This window comes from Scardinius erythrophthalmus (genome assembly GCF_964197995.2).
Source record: "Scardinius erythrophthalmus genome assembly, chromosome: 6".
Classification (NCBI taxonomy): Eukaryota; Metazoa; Chordata; class Actinopteri; order Cypriniformes; family Leuciscidae; genus Scardinius; species Scardinius erythrophthalmus.
This window is the reverse complement of record NC_138226.1, coordinates 29136361-29154774: the sequence shown is the minus strand read 5'-3', so window position 1 is coordinate 29154774 and position 18414 is coordinate 29136361. Positions and strand designations below refer to the sequence as shown.

The window sequence follows — 18414 nt, the reverse complement described above, 5'->3', positions numbered from 1 at the left end:
ACAATTTTGAACTGAAGTCTCACCATAAGGAAGGAATAGCCAATCCAGAGACTTCTCCAGCCTATTGGGCATTGTGGGATAGTTATATCTTGGCTGTGTATGGCGATGGCCACAGTTGGAGCTTCACACACGGAACAGCGGCTGATGTATGGTTTTATCTCGGCCTCCTCCACAGGCATCATGGGAATTGGTGCGGTTGTGGACAGCCAATAGGATTTGTCATTGCGGCTGGCATAGTAGCATATGTCTCCCGGATTGCAGTACAGGAAGGGCATGGTGTTAAAACGGGGGAGACACGAGCCGGCTAGACCTGGGAAACAAAACGGAGACCTGTGAGGCATTTTAAAGCTTTCAGAGAATCACAAAGTATAGTTACGTTCCATGCATCATGCATCATTACGCCATTTCTACGTCATTGCACATGCATAGTTTGCCAGTTTCGGTTTTCAAGTTTATACATGTCCTGTCAAAACGATTAGAACATGTTTAAACTAACCCTTACAATCCATTCCGCATTTGGCCAATTCATTTTGATTGACGCAGTTAAATATGACTTTTTCATTCTGACTGTGCTACTAGTCCGATTACAAACGAATAGTAGGGTCCATGTAAATGCAGATACTGTAAGCGAACACTATGTAATTCAACATTCATATTCTGGATCTAAAGTTGTACAAATGATGGTGGTGTCAGACATGCAATGACTCAACATCTTGTTATTGATTTTATTACTTTGTCATCTGCACTCACCCAGGTCTTGGTTGTGGGCCTTCTCCTGTCCCTCAAAGTACAGAAGGCTATAACCATCCCATAACTTGGACATGCCCACAGGGCACATGGGGATCTGCTCCGACTGACTGTGCTTCACCAGCAGGTAGCCAACATTGACACTGCGGCCGGCCATTCCAATAGGACCGGGTAAACCAGAGCGTCCCCGGGACCCTGTGAATTCAGATTCAAGTGTGCAGCCGCAAAAACAATTCACATGAAAATTATTGCCATTCTTTTGAATAAATGAAAAAAAAAAAAAAGAATAAAATCTAGAAACTTTGTTTTAAACAATGACATTGTCCTAACTGAACAAATTAAAGAATGTTACCAGTTGCCAAAATTACACAACAAAAAATAAATTCATAATCATTTAAAAATAAACCAGGACCTCTTGGTGACCAGTCGTCTGCAACCCTTAATCCACTAATCTAGCCCAGAATCCCATAATCCTCATCCATTTACACAAACACACCATTTACCTTCTTCTCCTTGCAGACCAGGGTGGCCCATTTGTCCAGATTCTCCACGGAAGCCTGGATTTCCTGGTATTCCAGGGAGACCTGGCATGCCCTTGTGACCCTTTGGACCCATAAACCCTGTAAGCATATAATAGCTATTTACACAATGAACTGTGATTCAGGAGCGCAACAACAGTACCACAGAAGAAGTTTATATGTCACATCCATGACTGCATTGGTTGAGATTTGAACCAATAAAAAAATGATGCTTTGAATTCTTGTACCTGCATCACCAGGAGGTCCAGCAGGGCCTGGATATCCATTGGGTCCATAAGGTCCTTGAATGCCCATTGGGCCAGGTACTCCTGTTTCCCCTGGAAGTTTCCTTTGAATTGGTGGAAGTCCTTTAGCACCAGGTGACCCAGGAAAACCTGAAAGAACAAGGTAGAGAGAATGAACAAGGTACAGTCAAATTAGATTTTTATTTTGAACACTGCAACAAATGCTTCTGATCCCGTTTATGGTCTGATAAACCAGTCATTTTAAATGTTCAATATACAATCTAGATCCAGCCAACACATTTAGATGTACTGGTCAAGCCTCTTGTTACTTTATATACACACTCTCTCTCTATCTCTCTCTCTAAATGATTTGTATGTAGAAGTATATGTACATGGAAACACTGACTAATGTCTTTGAAACAAAAAAGCATGTTGAATTGCACTTCTTAAAAAAAATGCATTGCATTAACAGTGCTTGCATTTTAATGCATTGTTTTTTCACGGCTTGCATTTTTGGGGGCTGAAATTCAACATGGTTGTATATTTAAGCTGTGAATATTTCAAATGAAAACATTTCATAAACAATTTCATTATTAAAAAATCAAGAATCCACATTCACCTTCTAGACTTAATTTCCAAAATATCCATTCTGTTTAAAAATACCACCTATAATATTCGAGAGGCAATTTTCTATGGAAGCAGATCAGTCTCATTATTAATTCACACAAAAAAAATTAATTCACACATGCATAGACAATTTCACATGCATGAAACAAAATTCACGTGCACAAAAAAACCTGAAAATATATATATTCACAAAAAGCAATTCACATGCGCAAAATAAAATTATATATTCATAAAATACATTTTACAAATGCAAAATACAATTCGTCGATATAGCTACAGCTGTGCACAAAAGTTTATCCTTGAATGTGAATGTGCAAATCGTCATTCACATGTGGATCACCTTGGATTTGTGTGTGTATTTTTGAGACTTTCCTGGCAGTGCACTCCTCCTTCTCAGATCATTCGTACTCTTTAGCCAATTACATTTAAGCTTATCAATCGACCAATCAACATCACGTGAGGGCGTGCCTACCTTCATGTTACGTCATCAGCTTTCAACCACAGTTCATGGCTAAGCAGAGGTATGTGCAGTTGATCGGTTCATTTCTGCGTGTTTATTGAAGTTTAAGAAGTTAGAGATCAGTTGAAGCAATAGTTTATTAACTGCTGTTCAGTCCATGTGTGAACATAAACATTTATTTTTAGTATTGATGGATTTTCATGTCCTGTCCACCACACATTCAACTGATGATGATGGTAATGTAAATTACTTATCTACATTACCATTACATTACCGATGTGCATACATAGGATACATCTATTATGTTTTGTTTTAAGCTGCATATATTATGTAGTTTTATTGTTTCAGAATTAGCCCTATAAGGCCTGGGTATACTTTATTTTCCGCGTTCTGCTCCGTCTTGCACACGATTGAGTGCACAAGCCTTTCAAAGTACACTCCTTTGGCCATGAGTGCAGAAAGATGGGTTCGGCGCGTGCACACTGTCTTGTGGATTTTGTTTTCAAGTGCTCAAGTTACTCACACATGCGCTGTTGTATACGCACCATCTGTGCGGTCACAAAAATGGTGGTACATGTGGACGGGGTGTGCGGACGTCCTTCCTGATGATGAAAATTACGTCACACGGACAGTGCACGGACACAGATGGCTGAAGTCAATTTTGGGCTTAACGCAGGGGTGGGCAAACTTTTTGGCTCAAGGGCCACACTGGGTTTTAAAAATTTGACAGAGGGCCAGCCCAGTAGCAGATTATGAAGCACGATCTCATGAAAGTGCGTATCTATACCACAAATTTTAATTTCTCGTGCCATTTATACGGCAAAAAGGTTTTTTTTTTTTTGTTTGTTTTTTTTTTTTTTGCGTGCATGCTACACACTGTAAACCCCTTGGTTAGGATTAGGGGTGTGGAGTGCGTGCCTATTACACGCCATAAAGTGCATATCATATGCACGCGAAAACATATTATGCACTACAAATACAATTCGTGGTATTCGCACTTTCATAAGATCGGGCTGAGCAAACAGACAACGTTGTGGCAATGTCTGTGCGAAATTCAACAACTGAGAGACGACATTCTGACAATAATTTTTTTTATGCTAGATATCCCCCATTTAGCATGTTATGTTTTGATGTTAATTTTTAAAGATGTTAGATAATTATAGCCTATACTTTTTAAATATTGTTTATCCTTATTATTATTTAATGGCCTAACAGTAAATTAGAAACAAAACATCTGCAAGTGTACACTTAGAAGAGTAACAATTACAGGTTACGTTAATTCAACTTTATTAAAACTGAATGGCAATTTGCACTTCCAAAAGTCATACATTTGTGGGAATAAACAAATATACAAATTTATTTTAAGAATAATAAAATAAAATATAAAAGGCAAAGGGAGATCAGAACATTTAATGAAAAAAAAAAACGGGTTCTGTAGGCTACATGGCAGACAGGGGAGCGTAGTCAAAAGCCGGACGATAAAGGTCGGTAAACGGAATCGGGCAGGATACTTCCACAAATCCAGAGGAGCAAAGAAACTAAATAGCAGACAAATCAAAGGAAAAACTAAGGTGTGCACGCGGTTACCAAACATTTTTTTTCTCATTGAGTTTCCAAAAAAGGAAAAAACATTAACGTGCAACAAGTCTATGCGCTTAAGTCGCTGTCTGTTTGGTTTCCATAGTGTATATATATATATAACGCAAAGTATTGCAAGAAAAAAGGCAAAATTAATGCGATCTTAAGACAATTTTTTTAAATACTCGGCGGGCCGGATTAAACAGCCTAACGGGCCGCATGTGGCCCGCGGGCCGTAGTTTGCCCACCCCTGGCTTAACGGCATTGGTACTCGACTGTTATTCCTGCTGTGTCCGGATGTGAATATTCTGCTGAATTTGAACCACTGGATTTGTTGAAGTAAAAATTTTAAGCGAAATAAAATGGAATATAAAATGCCTGTTGAATATTATAGGTGAATATTTTTTAAAGGAAGTCTGGAAGGTGAATATGGATTCTTGAATTTTTAATAATGAAATTGTTTATGAAATGTTTTCATTTGAAATATTCACAGCTAAAATATACAACCATGTTGAATTTCAGCCCCCAAAAGTACAAGCACTTAAAATACAATGCATTAAAATGCAAGCACTTTTAATGCAATGTATTATTTTTCTTATTTTTTTTCTTTTCTTTTTTTCAAAGAGATTAGTCATTATTTTACTTCCATATTTGTATAACCAAAATATTATAAACAAAATATGAAACATATGACTGAACTGGTTGACTAGAAAACCCATATAGTAGAGCTATTTCTGCATATTAAGTGTGGATTGTAAATTGAAAGTATTTTATTATATTAAATAAAAAATGATCATACAGACATAATTTAGTTGATTCAAATAATCACCTGGGGGTCCAGTATCTCCTTTAGGTCCAACAGGGCCCCTGTCGCCTTCAAAACCACGTCTTCCTGGAAAACCCATCATTCCTGGTTCTCCTTTTTCACCTTTAAAAGAAATAAAGCATTCCTAAATGACTCAAGATCTTTTTCAGTTAACAGGTCTCATTCCAAAACAAAGTGAGCAAAATATGTGAGTGTAAAACAGGGTGTTTTGCTCAGCTCATCTAAAACATTTTAATATGATTTACATTCAAGAATTCCACATTTTGTCACATTTAACAGTTTTATTCTCTATTGAATTCTCTTTTGTTCACATTTATTTGCTCTTGTATTAATCATCATAATGATTATTAGATTGCTTTTTTGATTTTGCCAATGCAATGACCTTTACCATATTCATATTTCATAATCTACCTTTTCTTCCTGACACTCCAGGCTCCCCAGACGGTCCTTTTTCTCCTCTGTCCCCCAGGACTCCTTTTTCTCCGGTGAATCCGAAATCACCTGAATTTCCTTTATCTCCTTTTGCTCCGAATGGAGATGGTTCACCTGTAATCCCTCTAGGACCAGGAAAACCTGACGAATGACAGCAACAGGTATCAAGACATTTTTTCAAAATTAATTTTCAAGAAAGTTATTTTTGTTAGACAAAGTGACGCTTTATATTTACTTCACTAATTTACAAAACATATTTAAAGGAGAACTCCGGTCAATTTTAACATTGAGCTCATTTTTTTGTACATTTGGAGTGCTGTCAATACAGAGAACAACTACAAAAATCGGTGTTGCCTACACCGAGTTATTCTATTTTTAAAATTTGCACCCTGTTGACTTCAATGGGGCAAGTTTTAAACCTGCTTTTAGCCTCTTAACATCCTTGATGTGTCATGACAAGTGCACAGGTCATGTGAGTGATTCCTTCAGAGTGATCACGGGTGAATCTGACTGCAGTAGATGTGAAAGATATTAATAAAAATGATGTTAATTCAGCCAGCGCACATACCTGTATTTTCTTCCTGTTTTCGGTCGAAGTCCACAGTAGTCGATTGTCGAGTTCACGCGCGTGATCGCGATGTGGACCATTGAAGTCAACAGGGTGCAAATTTTAAAAAGAGGATAACACGGTGTAGGCAACACCGATTTTTGTCGTTGTTCTCTGTACTGACAGTACTCCAAATTTACAAAAAAATGAGCTCAATGTTAAAATTGACCGGAGTTCTCCTTTAAAGGAGTAGTTCACTTTCAAATGAAAATTCTGTCATCGTATCCCATTGACTTCCATAGTATATTTTTTTCCTACTATGGAAGTCAATGGGACCCAGAAACTGCCTGGTTACTGATATTCTTCTAAATAACTTCCTTTCTGTTCAGCAGAAGAAAGAAATGCATACAGGTTTGAAACAACATGAGGGTGAGTATATGATGACAGAATTTTCATTTGAAAGTGAACTACTCCTTTAACCCTCTTTTGCAAAATAATATTGTAAATAAATAATAATTTGTTGTGAATTATTTGGACAAATGGGGACCAAAGTCCCTTTAATTAGTCAATCTCCTTCTTCTTATACAGTCTCTAGTACTCATTTCTAGTGTTTATTGTAAATGTCCAGTAATGGGTCCTTCACCTGGAAGTCCTTTAGTGCCTGGAAAGCCATAGTCGCCTGGAACTCCTTGTCTATCAGAGAATCCTTGTGCGCCTGGAGGACCTGCTAGACCTGGACGCCCAGATTCACCCTTATCACCTGTAAACACAGCAGTTTCAGTGTTTAGAACTGGTTCATAGTTGCTTCAAATAAAAAATGCACAAAACTTCAGTTTCGGAACAGGGGAGGTGCTAGGGGTGGGCTTTGGGGGCTTAAGCCCTGAAAGTTTTGTTACCTTGTTTTTCTTACAGAGCTTAACACTTAATCAGAAAATTAATTGAGAATACGAATACAGCTGACGCGATTACCTAATTATGAAAAAAAAAAAAAATTCTCCTTTGGCATCAAAGGTTACTACTTACAACATGCTTTTGCAGCATTGAGCATTGTAGCCAATCAAAGACATGTCTGTTGAACGCAACGGCCAATCAGAGGTGTTTCAATATGCTGCACTGAAGATCGGATTTGCGCAAGCTCGCTGAGTTCTACACTTTTGCGATCCTGTCATTATAGCCAATAAACCGTAGATGGAAATTATAGATTCGCTGCAATGTATTTCATATTATTGATGCTGATCTGTTGCACTCTATTACGCACTGCTTGGTTTGTTGACTAAAAGTTCAGCAGTCTAACATAGTGCTCGTCAATGCCAAAATGATTGTGATGGCCAATCAGATAAAAGAAGGCGGGGTTTACGTTCACAGAAGACGAGAGCAAATTCCAACACGATGCCTCAGTTTTAACAGTGAAATAGTGCTAAAGCCCCACATTTCCAAGGACCATTGAACTGCCCCTGATTCAGATTATGATATGCATTTTAAGCTACCTAGATCTCCAGTGAAACCCTTGAGGCCCAGATCTCCAGGGATGCCAGCCTCAGTGCTGGGGATACCGCTCTCTCCTTTATCTCCTTTCACTCCTGCGTCACCTGGAGGACCCCATTCGTCATTGCCTTGCAGGGAACAAAATACACCAAAGATATCATTAATTCTGCATAAAAACAATGTGGCTTTATTTAAGGTAATATACATGAAAATCTAAATAATAATAATAATAATAATAATAATGATACTAATTAATAATAATGATAATAATGATAACATTGCTAAACTGTAAATCATGTTACATAATTAATATATTTTAGTTAATAGAAGATTTATAATGTTATAATTTCTAAGATAACAAATAACACTGAAGAGGTACCTGGAACACCCCGGATACCCTTTTGACCTTTCAGGCCATCCAACCCAAAAATGCCTTTAAGACCAGGAAATCCTAGAGGAAAAATTAGCCAGGAAATGTTTGAGCATATATATAAATATATAGTGGTAGAATTGACAGAGATTATTACAGTTTTTCTCGATTGCTTAAACACTATAACCAGGCTTTTGAACTAAAATTTCAAAACCATAACGCCATTTATCAAAAAGCACACCCATTTCACTAAACTATAAACACTATTCCCTGTTTTGACACATGAGTCAGATTTGTTGAACTGTCACTGCAAAACTCTACACACGAACCCTTAATTTCTCATTGCTTAGACCATGTTGTCATTTAGAAAGTACTAGCATTCAAAATTGTTCACTCAAGTCAGCACAGCTTCAGCTCAGTTAGCACACAATTACCCAGGTGGAAACACTAAGAGTCAAAATTTAACACACATCAATCAGAACCTTCAATAGATAGATAAAAGGGCCCAAATCAGTTTATTGCGTTTTGGAACAATGGATCCAGAAAGACATGAAGGAAGAGGGATAAGAATGAGGAGGAGGAGGAAGGGCAAGGACAAGAAGACAAGTAGTCTCAGATGAAATTCAAGCCACTCTAGTTGCCCATGTCTTTGTCAATGTTATGACTATGAGGGAGGCTCAGCTACGAGTAAGGCCAAATTTGAGTCACTTTACCGTCGCCTCGAGAACCTTCAGGGAGGTGTGGTGGCAAACAAAATTATATCACTGAATAAGAGACAAACATTTCCAATAGTCTTTGATGAGGTTTATTTTCTTGCAAGAAAAGGCCAGCAGTCATACAGTCACACAGAGTGGCTGCAGAGTGTGACAGTGAAGGGAGGGCATCCTTTCTCCTTTATAGTCTGGACTCCCAGAATGTTATCTTTCTAGGCAAATGATGGTATTTCAAACATATGTGGAACATTCTTAGACGTGTCCATCATACTGTATCCTTGAGTGGAGGCCATCCTGTTACGTCCCAACACTCTTTACCATTCCAATACAATTCGAATTCCATATTAGAATATGATTTGTGTGTGCACTTTTACTGTCATATGTTGGTCACACACATCTTACTGCAAGTAAATATATAAAAAAAAAAAATTTAGAGGAGAGAGTAAAAAAAAAAAGTTAAAAAAAAGAGTAAAACAGGAAAAAAAAATGTTTTTGTGTGTGTGTTTTCTGTGTATGAATAAAAATGTGCCAATGTATCCACTGGTTGTGTCTTTTGTGTTCATCATGTGAAAAGGTTTGTGATGGGGGAACCACAAGCAACATAACACCAGCTTTGGAAATGTTGTTTTGAATTTATTGCACCAGTGTCTTAGACTATGTTGTAGTGTGTGTGATTTTGAGGGCTTGTGTGTCCTGTTTGAGGGCAAAGTTTGGTTTTTCAGCAAGAGTGAATGGTTTTGAGTGTAGAGCTTCATTTTGACCTGAAAATAGGATGTTTGGGGAATTGGGTGAGACGTTATGGATTTGTGTTTATAGTTTTGAGAATACGAGGCATAGTTTCAAGAAATGTGTTTAAGCAATCGAGAAAAACTGTAATAAATAATGTCAGATACTATAAATAATGTGATAATGATGATAATGGAAGTGCAGGCCTCAAATACCTGAACGAGCGGTCATTATATAGCGGTGCTATTGACAACAGTCATTATAACCGATCTCGGAATGTTACGAAAGCATATACAAATAAGGAGTATTAACATAGCTGTGTTTTTGTTTCATTAAATTTGACAATTAGAGCCACAAGCCTTTTTGTCCCGGTTGGCCTTGAAATCCACTGGTTCCTTTCTGCCCTGGCTCTCCTGGCCAGCCCTTATGACCTTGGTTTCCTGGGAAACCCTGTTGGCCATCAAAGCCTGATGAAAAAGTGGATCCAGTTAAAAACTATTTTCAAAAACAACATTGCTTAATCAAAGAAAAATTATCAAAACTATTATACCTGGTGGTCCAGATTTTCCTGGTTCACCCGGCTGGCCTTTCATCCCTTCAATGCCATCAAAACCAGGACTTCCTCTATCTCCAGGTTGACCTACGAGTCCCTTCTCACCTAAGATATATAAATTAAAAACTCATTTAAGAAGTGGTTCACAGGGACCAGGAGCACCTGCAGAATTTTATGTCAGGGTATGCACAGAAGTACCCCACCCGTCTGCAAACAGCTATTAAATAAATTATCGCTTTGACACCATATTTGTTGCGTTCTAATGTGTCTTGGTGTTAACGATCTAATATCACAAATCGACAGTCTCTTTCCATACACTTAGAAGAGCTGATGCAAGTAACTGAGCACACTTTTGTGCTTGTGTAGAAATGCTTCGTAATTTTATTTTTTTTTAAGTTACTCACTGAGCGGCACCAACTGTTTTCTTTCCGGTCACGTGAATGCTTCACCTGCATGTCGGCTTGTTTGAACCCAAGCAAGTTCAAGTCCATGTCCATTTACTAACATTTTTTTTATATACAAGTCTTTAGCCTACATTACACTATCATATATCCTGCCATATAAATAGTATAAAACAATGCAGCAGCGCACTGCAAAACAATTTCTGGTTGCTGTAAATTTTACCTGCCAAAAGATGGCGCTGTTTTTGACTCTTGATGCTTCGGATCTTACCGAAAGAATCAGATAAAAGCTTCAAAGATTTAAGAGGCTTCGTTTTTCCATCCCTACTATTAAGTTTTAGGCCTTTTTGCAAATGTTTCAATCAAGTTTAGCTGTTTTAGAGAGCGTTTACTCATTTTGAGCCTGGTTTTAAACATTAACTATCTGTAATGTCATTTTTCGTATGTAAACTAAAACTAAACTAGCCAATCAGATTTTCATTCATTCCCCACCAGTGGCGTGCACAGGGGGGGGGGGGGGGGGGGGGGGGGCTCAAGCCCCTGCCCCTTTTGTCTCAAAATGTATTGTGCCCCTCTCTGATAAATGTAAATAATAATTATTATTAAAATAAATATTATAATAAATAACAATACACTTATAAACCATTGCCACGAACAATAATAATAATACAAACAAATATTAATTTTTTTTTTTTTTTTGGCGGAAGCATTTGGCGGAGGTGAAGTGGCAGTAGGCGGAGTTCTTTTTTTCAGCGCTATGTACGCAGCAGTTCGCCGCGAGTCTTCAAACTGCACGGGTCGGGCAGCAGGTAACATTAAGCTAATACGGAAAAGTTACAATTATCATACCATGCTACTGTAAAAGTTGCGGCAGCATGTGAGTTATGCTTAACAATCATAAAAGTATAACTCAATTTCAGCCGCATTCTGAGTCTGACAATGTCATTCGTTTTTGTCCAGGCCATAGCAAGTGTTATTAGCTTGGGGAAATGCATCTAGTGAAAGGAAATTTCGGAAAAGTCCATGTCCAGCTCTAAATTGTAAGGAATTTATATCTTTGATTTCATAGTACACTTTACAATAAGGTTCATTTGTTTATTATTCATATTAACTAACATTAACTAATCATGCAAAACAACTAAAAACATTACAGATCATGTACAAAGTAAAAAATCATCAATTTCCAGAAAGTATCCAAGGGTTGTTCACAGAAAGAGAATGCCAACATGACTTAAGGGGAACTTGTACAGTTCAAAAAGAACATAGGACCAATGCAAAATACCATTGCATTTCAGTTAAAGGTGTAAATCTATGGAATAGCTGTCATGAGGAATTAAAAATATGTGGGGCACTTAATAAGTTAAAGAAACTATTTAAAAAATAATGCACTGAAACTATATGAAACCATTTAAAGAATGATAAATGAACAAGCTGCTTTTGTTGTATTTGGATTGTGCAATGGTATTGCACAGGAAATACTAATGTTTTTGTATTCTGTTTATATTTGTTTGTCAACATTATAATGATGTTAGACAATAATTATTTTTATTTTTTATTAAAATATGAGATGTTTTAAAAAGGTAGGCATTATAAGCAAGAGCTTCAGCCTACACCTGTTTCAGACTGTGCTGTTGTTTGTTAGCTCAACTGTGTCTGAAACTAAACTAAACTAAACATTTGTTAGGCTACTGTAGGCCTATTTGTTAATCTTAGTTAATAATAATACAACTTTTAATTGTTTGTTCATGTTATGTCACAGTCAGTGCATTAACTAATGTTAACAAATACAACTTTTGATTTTAATAATGTTTTAGTAAATGCTGAAATTAATATTAACTAAGATTAATAAATTGTGTAGAAGTGTAGTTCATTATTAGTTCATGTTAATAAATTTAACTAATGAAACCTTATTGTAAAGTGTTACTGATTTCATGATAGCTAACACTTTATTGAATACATAGGCCTACAATTTATAACATCAACATAACTAAACATGAATTCCTCATAATTACCGACTTGATTCTCTGTTTTGTTTGGTAATGTAAATAATAATTAGTTATATTATCATCAGTTCCGAGAGAGGCTCTCTGACCTACTGCTGCTCTCTATCGAGTGAGATATTCCAAATAATTGTGAGGAAGTCATTAAAATAGATAAAAACACAACAGACAGACGGATACTGCTTTAAATACAGGTGATTTATTTTAAAAATAAAATATTTTTTAAAAAAGTGCCCTTTTTGGTCCTTCCGCCCCTGCCCCGGAGGAGGTCTGTGCACGCCACTGTTCCCCACGCATGCACGCACATACACACATTTGACTTTACAACACACAAATGCAAACCTTTATTTATTCTCAATCTCTTTTGTTTCTCAATGTCATGAGTGTTGTACATGTTAATAATCATTAAAAAAATATGTAAAAAATAAAAATGGCATTAATTAACCCCTCTCAAGGTACGCACAGTGCGTACAGCCTTACGGCTGCAGGCGCCACTGACAGGGACAGTAAAATATCATAATAATATCATAATATTATATAATTGTCACGCCTATTCAGTTGTGTTTGTTCCTAGTTTCATTTTCATGGACTTTTAATTTGTTATCATCAGTCACATGTTCTTTGTCTTCGTTTCCAGTCACTTGTATGTTTCTATGGACACCCCGATAGCACACTTAAAACCTTAGAGACGTCTATTTCGATGTCTGCATTTACATCTGCAAGATGTATTTTTTAGAGTGTTTGCTCATCTGCAATACGTCTCTGAGACGTCTCCTGTCAGATCATATATAGACATTTAGAAGATGCCTATATTTAGAATGTATGTAAAACTGCTCTTTCTAAGATGTTTCTCAGATGTTTTCCAGATCTCTAGCAGACATCTTACAGACGTACCTGCGCTATAATCATCATCACAGCTGCTCATCATTCAGTTCATAACCATTATGTATTTAAAGGGTAACTAAACCCCTGGTCAGAGCCTGACTCCACCCACTGGCAATATTTGAAAAATGCTGGAAAAGTAGGCAAAGCCCAGTGGAGAGGGGGGGGCGTGCATCTGAGATGTATCTCTCTGTAGGCAAGGGCGTGGTTAGCTGGTACTCTCTGACGTCAGAGGGTACCACAACTTCCAATAGGAAAATTCAACTGCAGTAGCCACTGTTCAACCTGAAGAGGGCAGCACTCAGGCGTTTTTACACCATATTTTGTAAAATTAAAACACTTTAAACACAAATGTCAAAAAAAAAATACTTGAATCAATGAACAGTACTAATAAAGCCCCATTCTTACAGATCATTAACTAAAAAAAGTTGGTTTAGGGTTTAGTTACTCTTTAAGTTCCTCCCTGTGCACCCTCAGTTTTCGGATAATGTTTGTTTTTGTGTTTGCTTTGTTGCACGCACACACTGTTACACCATATGTCTGTACCTGAGTTTATTCTATTATTAAAATACTTTTCGTACTGGAACCTTTTATTATCATCTTCTTCTTCATCCTGTGACAATAATATTGTTTGATGCACCATAAAATATGGAAAATTCTAACCTGAAGTTCCAGGCAGCCCAGTTTCGCCTCTCAGTCCTGTTGATCCTGGAAGACTCATGGTAACACCCACGTCACCTTAAATAAAGGAATCTTACGTAAACCTTTTTGGCATACATCAAGCATAATATGGACACTTCATAGGTTTATTTAGGAGCACCTTTTATTCCTTTAATTCCAGAATCTCCGGACCGTCCATAGGCACCAGGTGAGCCTTTGTCGCCCTGCAATAGAAGCCACAATGACTAAAAGCACTACACCCAAAATATTCTAACAGGACCCCATATACAAGGAGATTATGTGCAATGTTTTAAAGGGATAGTTCACTTTGAAATTAAATTTTGGTATGTTTTAGCTTACCCCACGGGCATCCAAGATGTAGGTGTCTTTGTTTCCGCAGTAGTTTCAATTTTTATATTTTTAAGGCAAACCGTTCTTGTCTGTCAGTCATATAATGCAGGTCTATGGTCACCACCTCAAAGAGCATGCACAGTGAAGTCCAAATTAAACAATTCCCCATCGTAAGTACACATTGATGGCCTAAGACACGAAACGAGCGGTTTGTGTGAGAAAACGAACAGTATTTATATCGTTTTTATCTCTACACAACCACGTCCAAGTGATCTGCAGGGTGCGATTTGTGAAAAAAACGGGGGGATGTTTTGAAACATTTTTATTCATAAAAATAAATCATGAGAACATGAGCTTCATTCACTGCATTTGCTGCTCTGGAGTTAGAGTTCTGCTCTAGAGTTTTCGCGCTGAAAAATTACATAAATATTTGTACTTGGTGACATTCTGAAAAGCCGTACATGGATCAAAGCTAATGGACAGGATCAGATAAATCAGAGCTTAGATTCTCTGCCTGAGCCCGAACTTGATCCGACCCGGGCTGGGCCCTTGATCGAGCACTCGTGTTACAAAATGCAACACGTCACGTGTCATGCTCAGCGTCTCCTCCACTCGCACGCATCACACCGGGCCCGGGATAATAAACTTTAAAGTCCACATGAAATCAAAATTGACCATATTTACTTTGTTTGCCTAAAATGATCGTTTTGTGGTAAACAATTCATCCATGCAAGTCAATCCACACAAAACATTTTTTTGCCTTCGTAATCTTTAATCAAAATCTGAAAATGCCCCTCCCCTCTGCATTGGAGGACCTTCCCTGATGACGTAGGTTTGACGGCTTGGTTTGGGAAACGCTTAACCACTCCCCTCAAACCGTTAGTCTGCTATGAGCAGAGATGGAGAGGAGGAGCGCTAGAGTAAAACCCTGCCCTCTGTTCAATATTCCTTTTCACTGAGAAATACGTCACAACACTGGAGAAAAGTCATTTGCAACTTCCGGTTCCGATTTATTTTGTTTAAAAAATATTCTATATTCTAAAACATTGTTGAATTAAATTAGAGTTGTAGCCTGCTAGGCATACTCCTCCTAGGCCATCCAAAGTTCATTCTTGTTCATTTTCTGTGCATCATTGTTCACGTTTTTTTTTTTTTTTTTACGTTTCTTCATTCGGATCCATTTGCGATCCATTTCATTCTGAATAAACAAACAAGGCAGTTTACATGATTTGTCCTTGTTGCATTATTCATTAAGATAATAATTAATAAATACACGCACAATTATCCGTGAACTTGATAAATGTTGCAGTCGCAGATATGTTTTACTATGCACAAACAAATGCCTTTCAACTTATGTGTGCAAAATTCAGAAGCAGTAAATGAATGTGCAGAAATTTGTACAGAGATTCTGTAGGCCTACTATATGTGTTGTAGCCATTAAATAAGCTCATTTAGCTTCATATTTGTTAAAATATTATAATGTTATTTTTTCCATCTATGTTGATTTATGAAAAGTGAACAGCACGAGTAAGATAGGATGTGCAGTATATCGGGAGACTTGGAGTGGGTCAGACATGATTTTGACCACTTCATTAAGTTTTGTTTTGTAGAAAACCTTTCTTTAAAGTGAATTTCGTTTTGTAAAAAATTGTATCTTAATTTTAATACATTTTTCATCAACAAATTGCATGTATTTAATAAATAAGAAGTATATAGCAGCTATAGCAGATATAGGCTATAATCATGGAGGCGCCGGCGCGCCCCGGTCACTTGCACTGCACGTTATGGAGCGCATCTCATCATAAATTAACTGAAACTAAGTGTATGCCTCACAGAGAATATTAAGAAATATATCTAAAGAAAGCTTGAAATGTCTTTAAACGAAACAATTCAAAACGAAAAGAAATAGGCAACACTCTGATGCAATCCATGCATTTCTCCATATATGCGCATTCACTACGGAGATGGCGATCATCAACTTCATCTTTGCTTCATCTCAACTTCCCTGGCGCCACCCCTGGTTATAACGGCCCACGTATTAAAAAATGGTCGGGTTTAAATCGGGCTCGGGCTCATAATTACAGTTAATGTGTCGGGCCGGGCCGACAAAGTCAATTCGCCCCATTCGGGCTTCGCGTCTACAGCGCCGCGCGAAACGCCTTCGCGCCGCAGGACCTCTAGACGCACGTAAATGCGTCTTTACATTGACTTAACATTGAAATTACTCGCGCCAGACACTCAAGAGTGAGTGAGTAGCCTAATCAAAAAACCTTTGCGTTTAGCCTCAATTGAGTAAAACACCGTAGGCTATGTGTAACTTCGGCCATTCGACGTGGTGTGACTGGGACACTAACTCTGCTTGTCATCATAGAAACAGATAACCAGATTGTGATGTTTATTCCCGCTTCAGTAATATGCTGAATATGCGGCATAAAAAAAGACCTGCAACCGTCTCGCAAGTGTTGATAGGCTATTACTCGTGATGTGTAACCAATCATATAGCGCCGTGGGCGGGAGCAAGTCTTCAGAGTGGTGATTACAGAGAGGCTGCGGAGCCAGTCAAAGTAGCGCATTTTAAAATAAAATGGACTTTAATCAAACCACGGATCCGTGATAAGTTTTGTGATCCGCCTCGCCACTAGTGTAGTAGCACTGATCACTTTGAGGGGGGGATAAATTTATCCCCACCGGGGATAAAAATAATTAAGCAGAGGCAGGGATACATTGACCAGAAAGGGGGAAATCCCCACGCATCCCCCCCGGCAAATCGCACCCTGCCTGAGGGCGCGCGCGCTTCCTGGTGTGTGACGTGTGCGCGCGTTCTGGCTTAGTCTGCGCAAGCGCCGGAAAGTGTACAAGAGGTAAAAACTATATAAATGCTGTTCGTTTTCTCACACAAACCACTCGTTTCGTGTCTTAGGCCATCAATGTGTACTTACGATGGGGAATTGTTTAATTTGGACTTCACTGTGCATGCTCTTTGAGGTGGTGACCATAGACCTGCATTATATGACTGACAGACAAGAACGGTTTGAGCTAAAAATATCAAAATTGAAACTACTGCGGAAACAAAGACACCTACATCTTGGATGCCCTTGAGGTAAGCTAAAACATACCAAAATTTAATTTCAAAGTGAACTATCCCTTTAAATCATAAAGGGTTTTAGGAGTCAGAGAGAGATGGGCTCATTTTCCTACCCTGGGTCCAGGCATTCCAGGGAAACCTTCAATTCCAGACTGTCCTGTAGGCCCTGGCATTCCCTTAGGCCCTGAATAACCTTTTTCTCCGGGAACACCTTTAGTACCTTTTGCATCACTGGGCTCACCTGGATGTCCATCTTCCCCATCGCTTCCTGGATAACCTGGAACACCTTTTGTACCTATAGCCAAAGGAAAGTTGAAAGAAAAGCTCTAATTATCTGTCTGAAAGGGATCTTTTTGTTTTATTCACATCAGCAAAAACCAAACGCAGAAATGTAAATAATCAGAGTATGACCAAATTCTGATTAAATTAAATTCGGGTCCGTTTTGACCTGGAAGATGTACAAAAACATTTCTAAAAAATCCACAGTTTTTAGTATGAAAATGAAACTTGACTGTTTTCAGATTTTTTTTTATTAAAAATTTCAGAGAACTACAGAACTTCAACTAAATTGTTACATCTTTTGCGTAGATTGTAGATTTTTTTCTCTCCATCTGTTAGATAAGCTGCTTTTCTACCATCTGGCCAAACCGTTCTCATTGCTTAACCGTTCTATTTCATGCCGATCAGGCCCAGTCGGTACGGATATGTTTTCATTTTGCACTGTGGGGCTCTTTGTATTGTAATACAAATGCATCAGTCTGCCATCAGTCCGGGCTGAGAATTGTCACGTGTCAGTGTTTGTTTGGACTTTCAGTTTGAGTTTTGATTGGTTCCTGTTCTCCTTTGTTCTTTTCTCGCCACTCCTCTGTATCCATGGTTACTGTCATTATCACTTTTGTCACCTGTTTAGTCATCATCGTCAATTGTATCACCTGTGTTCTGTTAATCAGTGTTCATCTGTGTTTGTATTTAGTTCCATCTGTTCAGTCAGTCCTTGTCCGATCTACGTCGTATAATGTGTGTGTGAACCCTCTGCCCGTCTTCTATGTACCAGTTTGATTTATATTGTGAGTAGAATTTGCATTGGAACTATTGACTCTTCTTCATCTTCTTCTGCCTGCACCTCACTGTGACAAGAATGGTTTGTTATCGTGCCGTGCCAAACCAAGCTCAAGTCGAAAAAATAACTGGAACTGTTCCTTTCCATT

At 38.0% G+C, this 18414-nt stretch overlaps 1 protein-coding gene across 1 annotated transcript in view; it reads right to left on the bottom strand.

Annotated features, from left to right (window-relative positions):
* col4a2 (collagen, type IV, alpha 2) overlaps nucleotides 1-18414 on the bottom strand; it is a 133083-nt gene that overhangs the window by 2945 nt on the left and 111724 nt on the right. The window contains exons 34-47 of the mRNA XM_081369536.1: nucleotides 17320-17501; nucleotides 13931-13994; nucleotides 13774-13848; nucleotides 9825-9932; nucleotides 9634-9741; nucleotides 7845-7916; nucleotides 7468-7593; nucleotides 6624-6740; nucleotides 5413-5574; nucleotides 5005-5103; nucleotides 1514-1660; nucleotides 1251-1367; nucleotides 751-942; nucleotides 24-310 (exon numbers count right to left, since the gene is read on the bottom strand). Of these exons, the coding sequence (XP_081225662.1) occupies nucleotides 24-310; nucleotides 751-942; nucleotides 1251-1367; nucleotides 1514-1660; nucleotides 5005-5103; nucleotides 5413-5574; nucleotides 6624-6740; nucleotides 7468-7593; nucleotides 7845-7916; nucleotides 9634-9741; nucleotides 9825-9932; nucleotides 13774-13848; nucleotides 13931-13994; nucleotides 17320-17501 (1856 nt within the window). The remainder of the gene's footprint in view (nucleotides 1-23; nucleotides 311-750; nucleotides 943-1250; nucleotides 1368-1513; nucleotides 1661-5004; nucleotides 5104-5412; nucleotides 5575-6623; nucleotides 6741-7467; nucleotides 7594-7844; nucleotides 7917-9633; nucleotides 9742-9824; nucleotides 9933-13773; nucleotides 13849-13930; nucleotides 13995-17319; nucleotides 17502-18414) is intronic.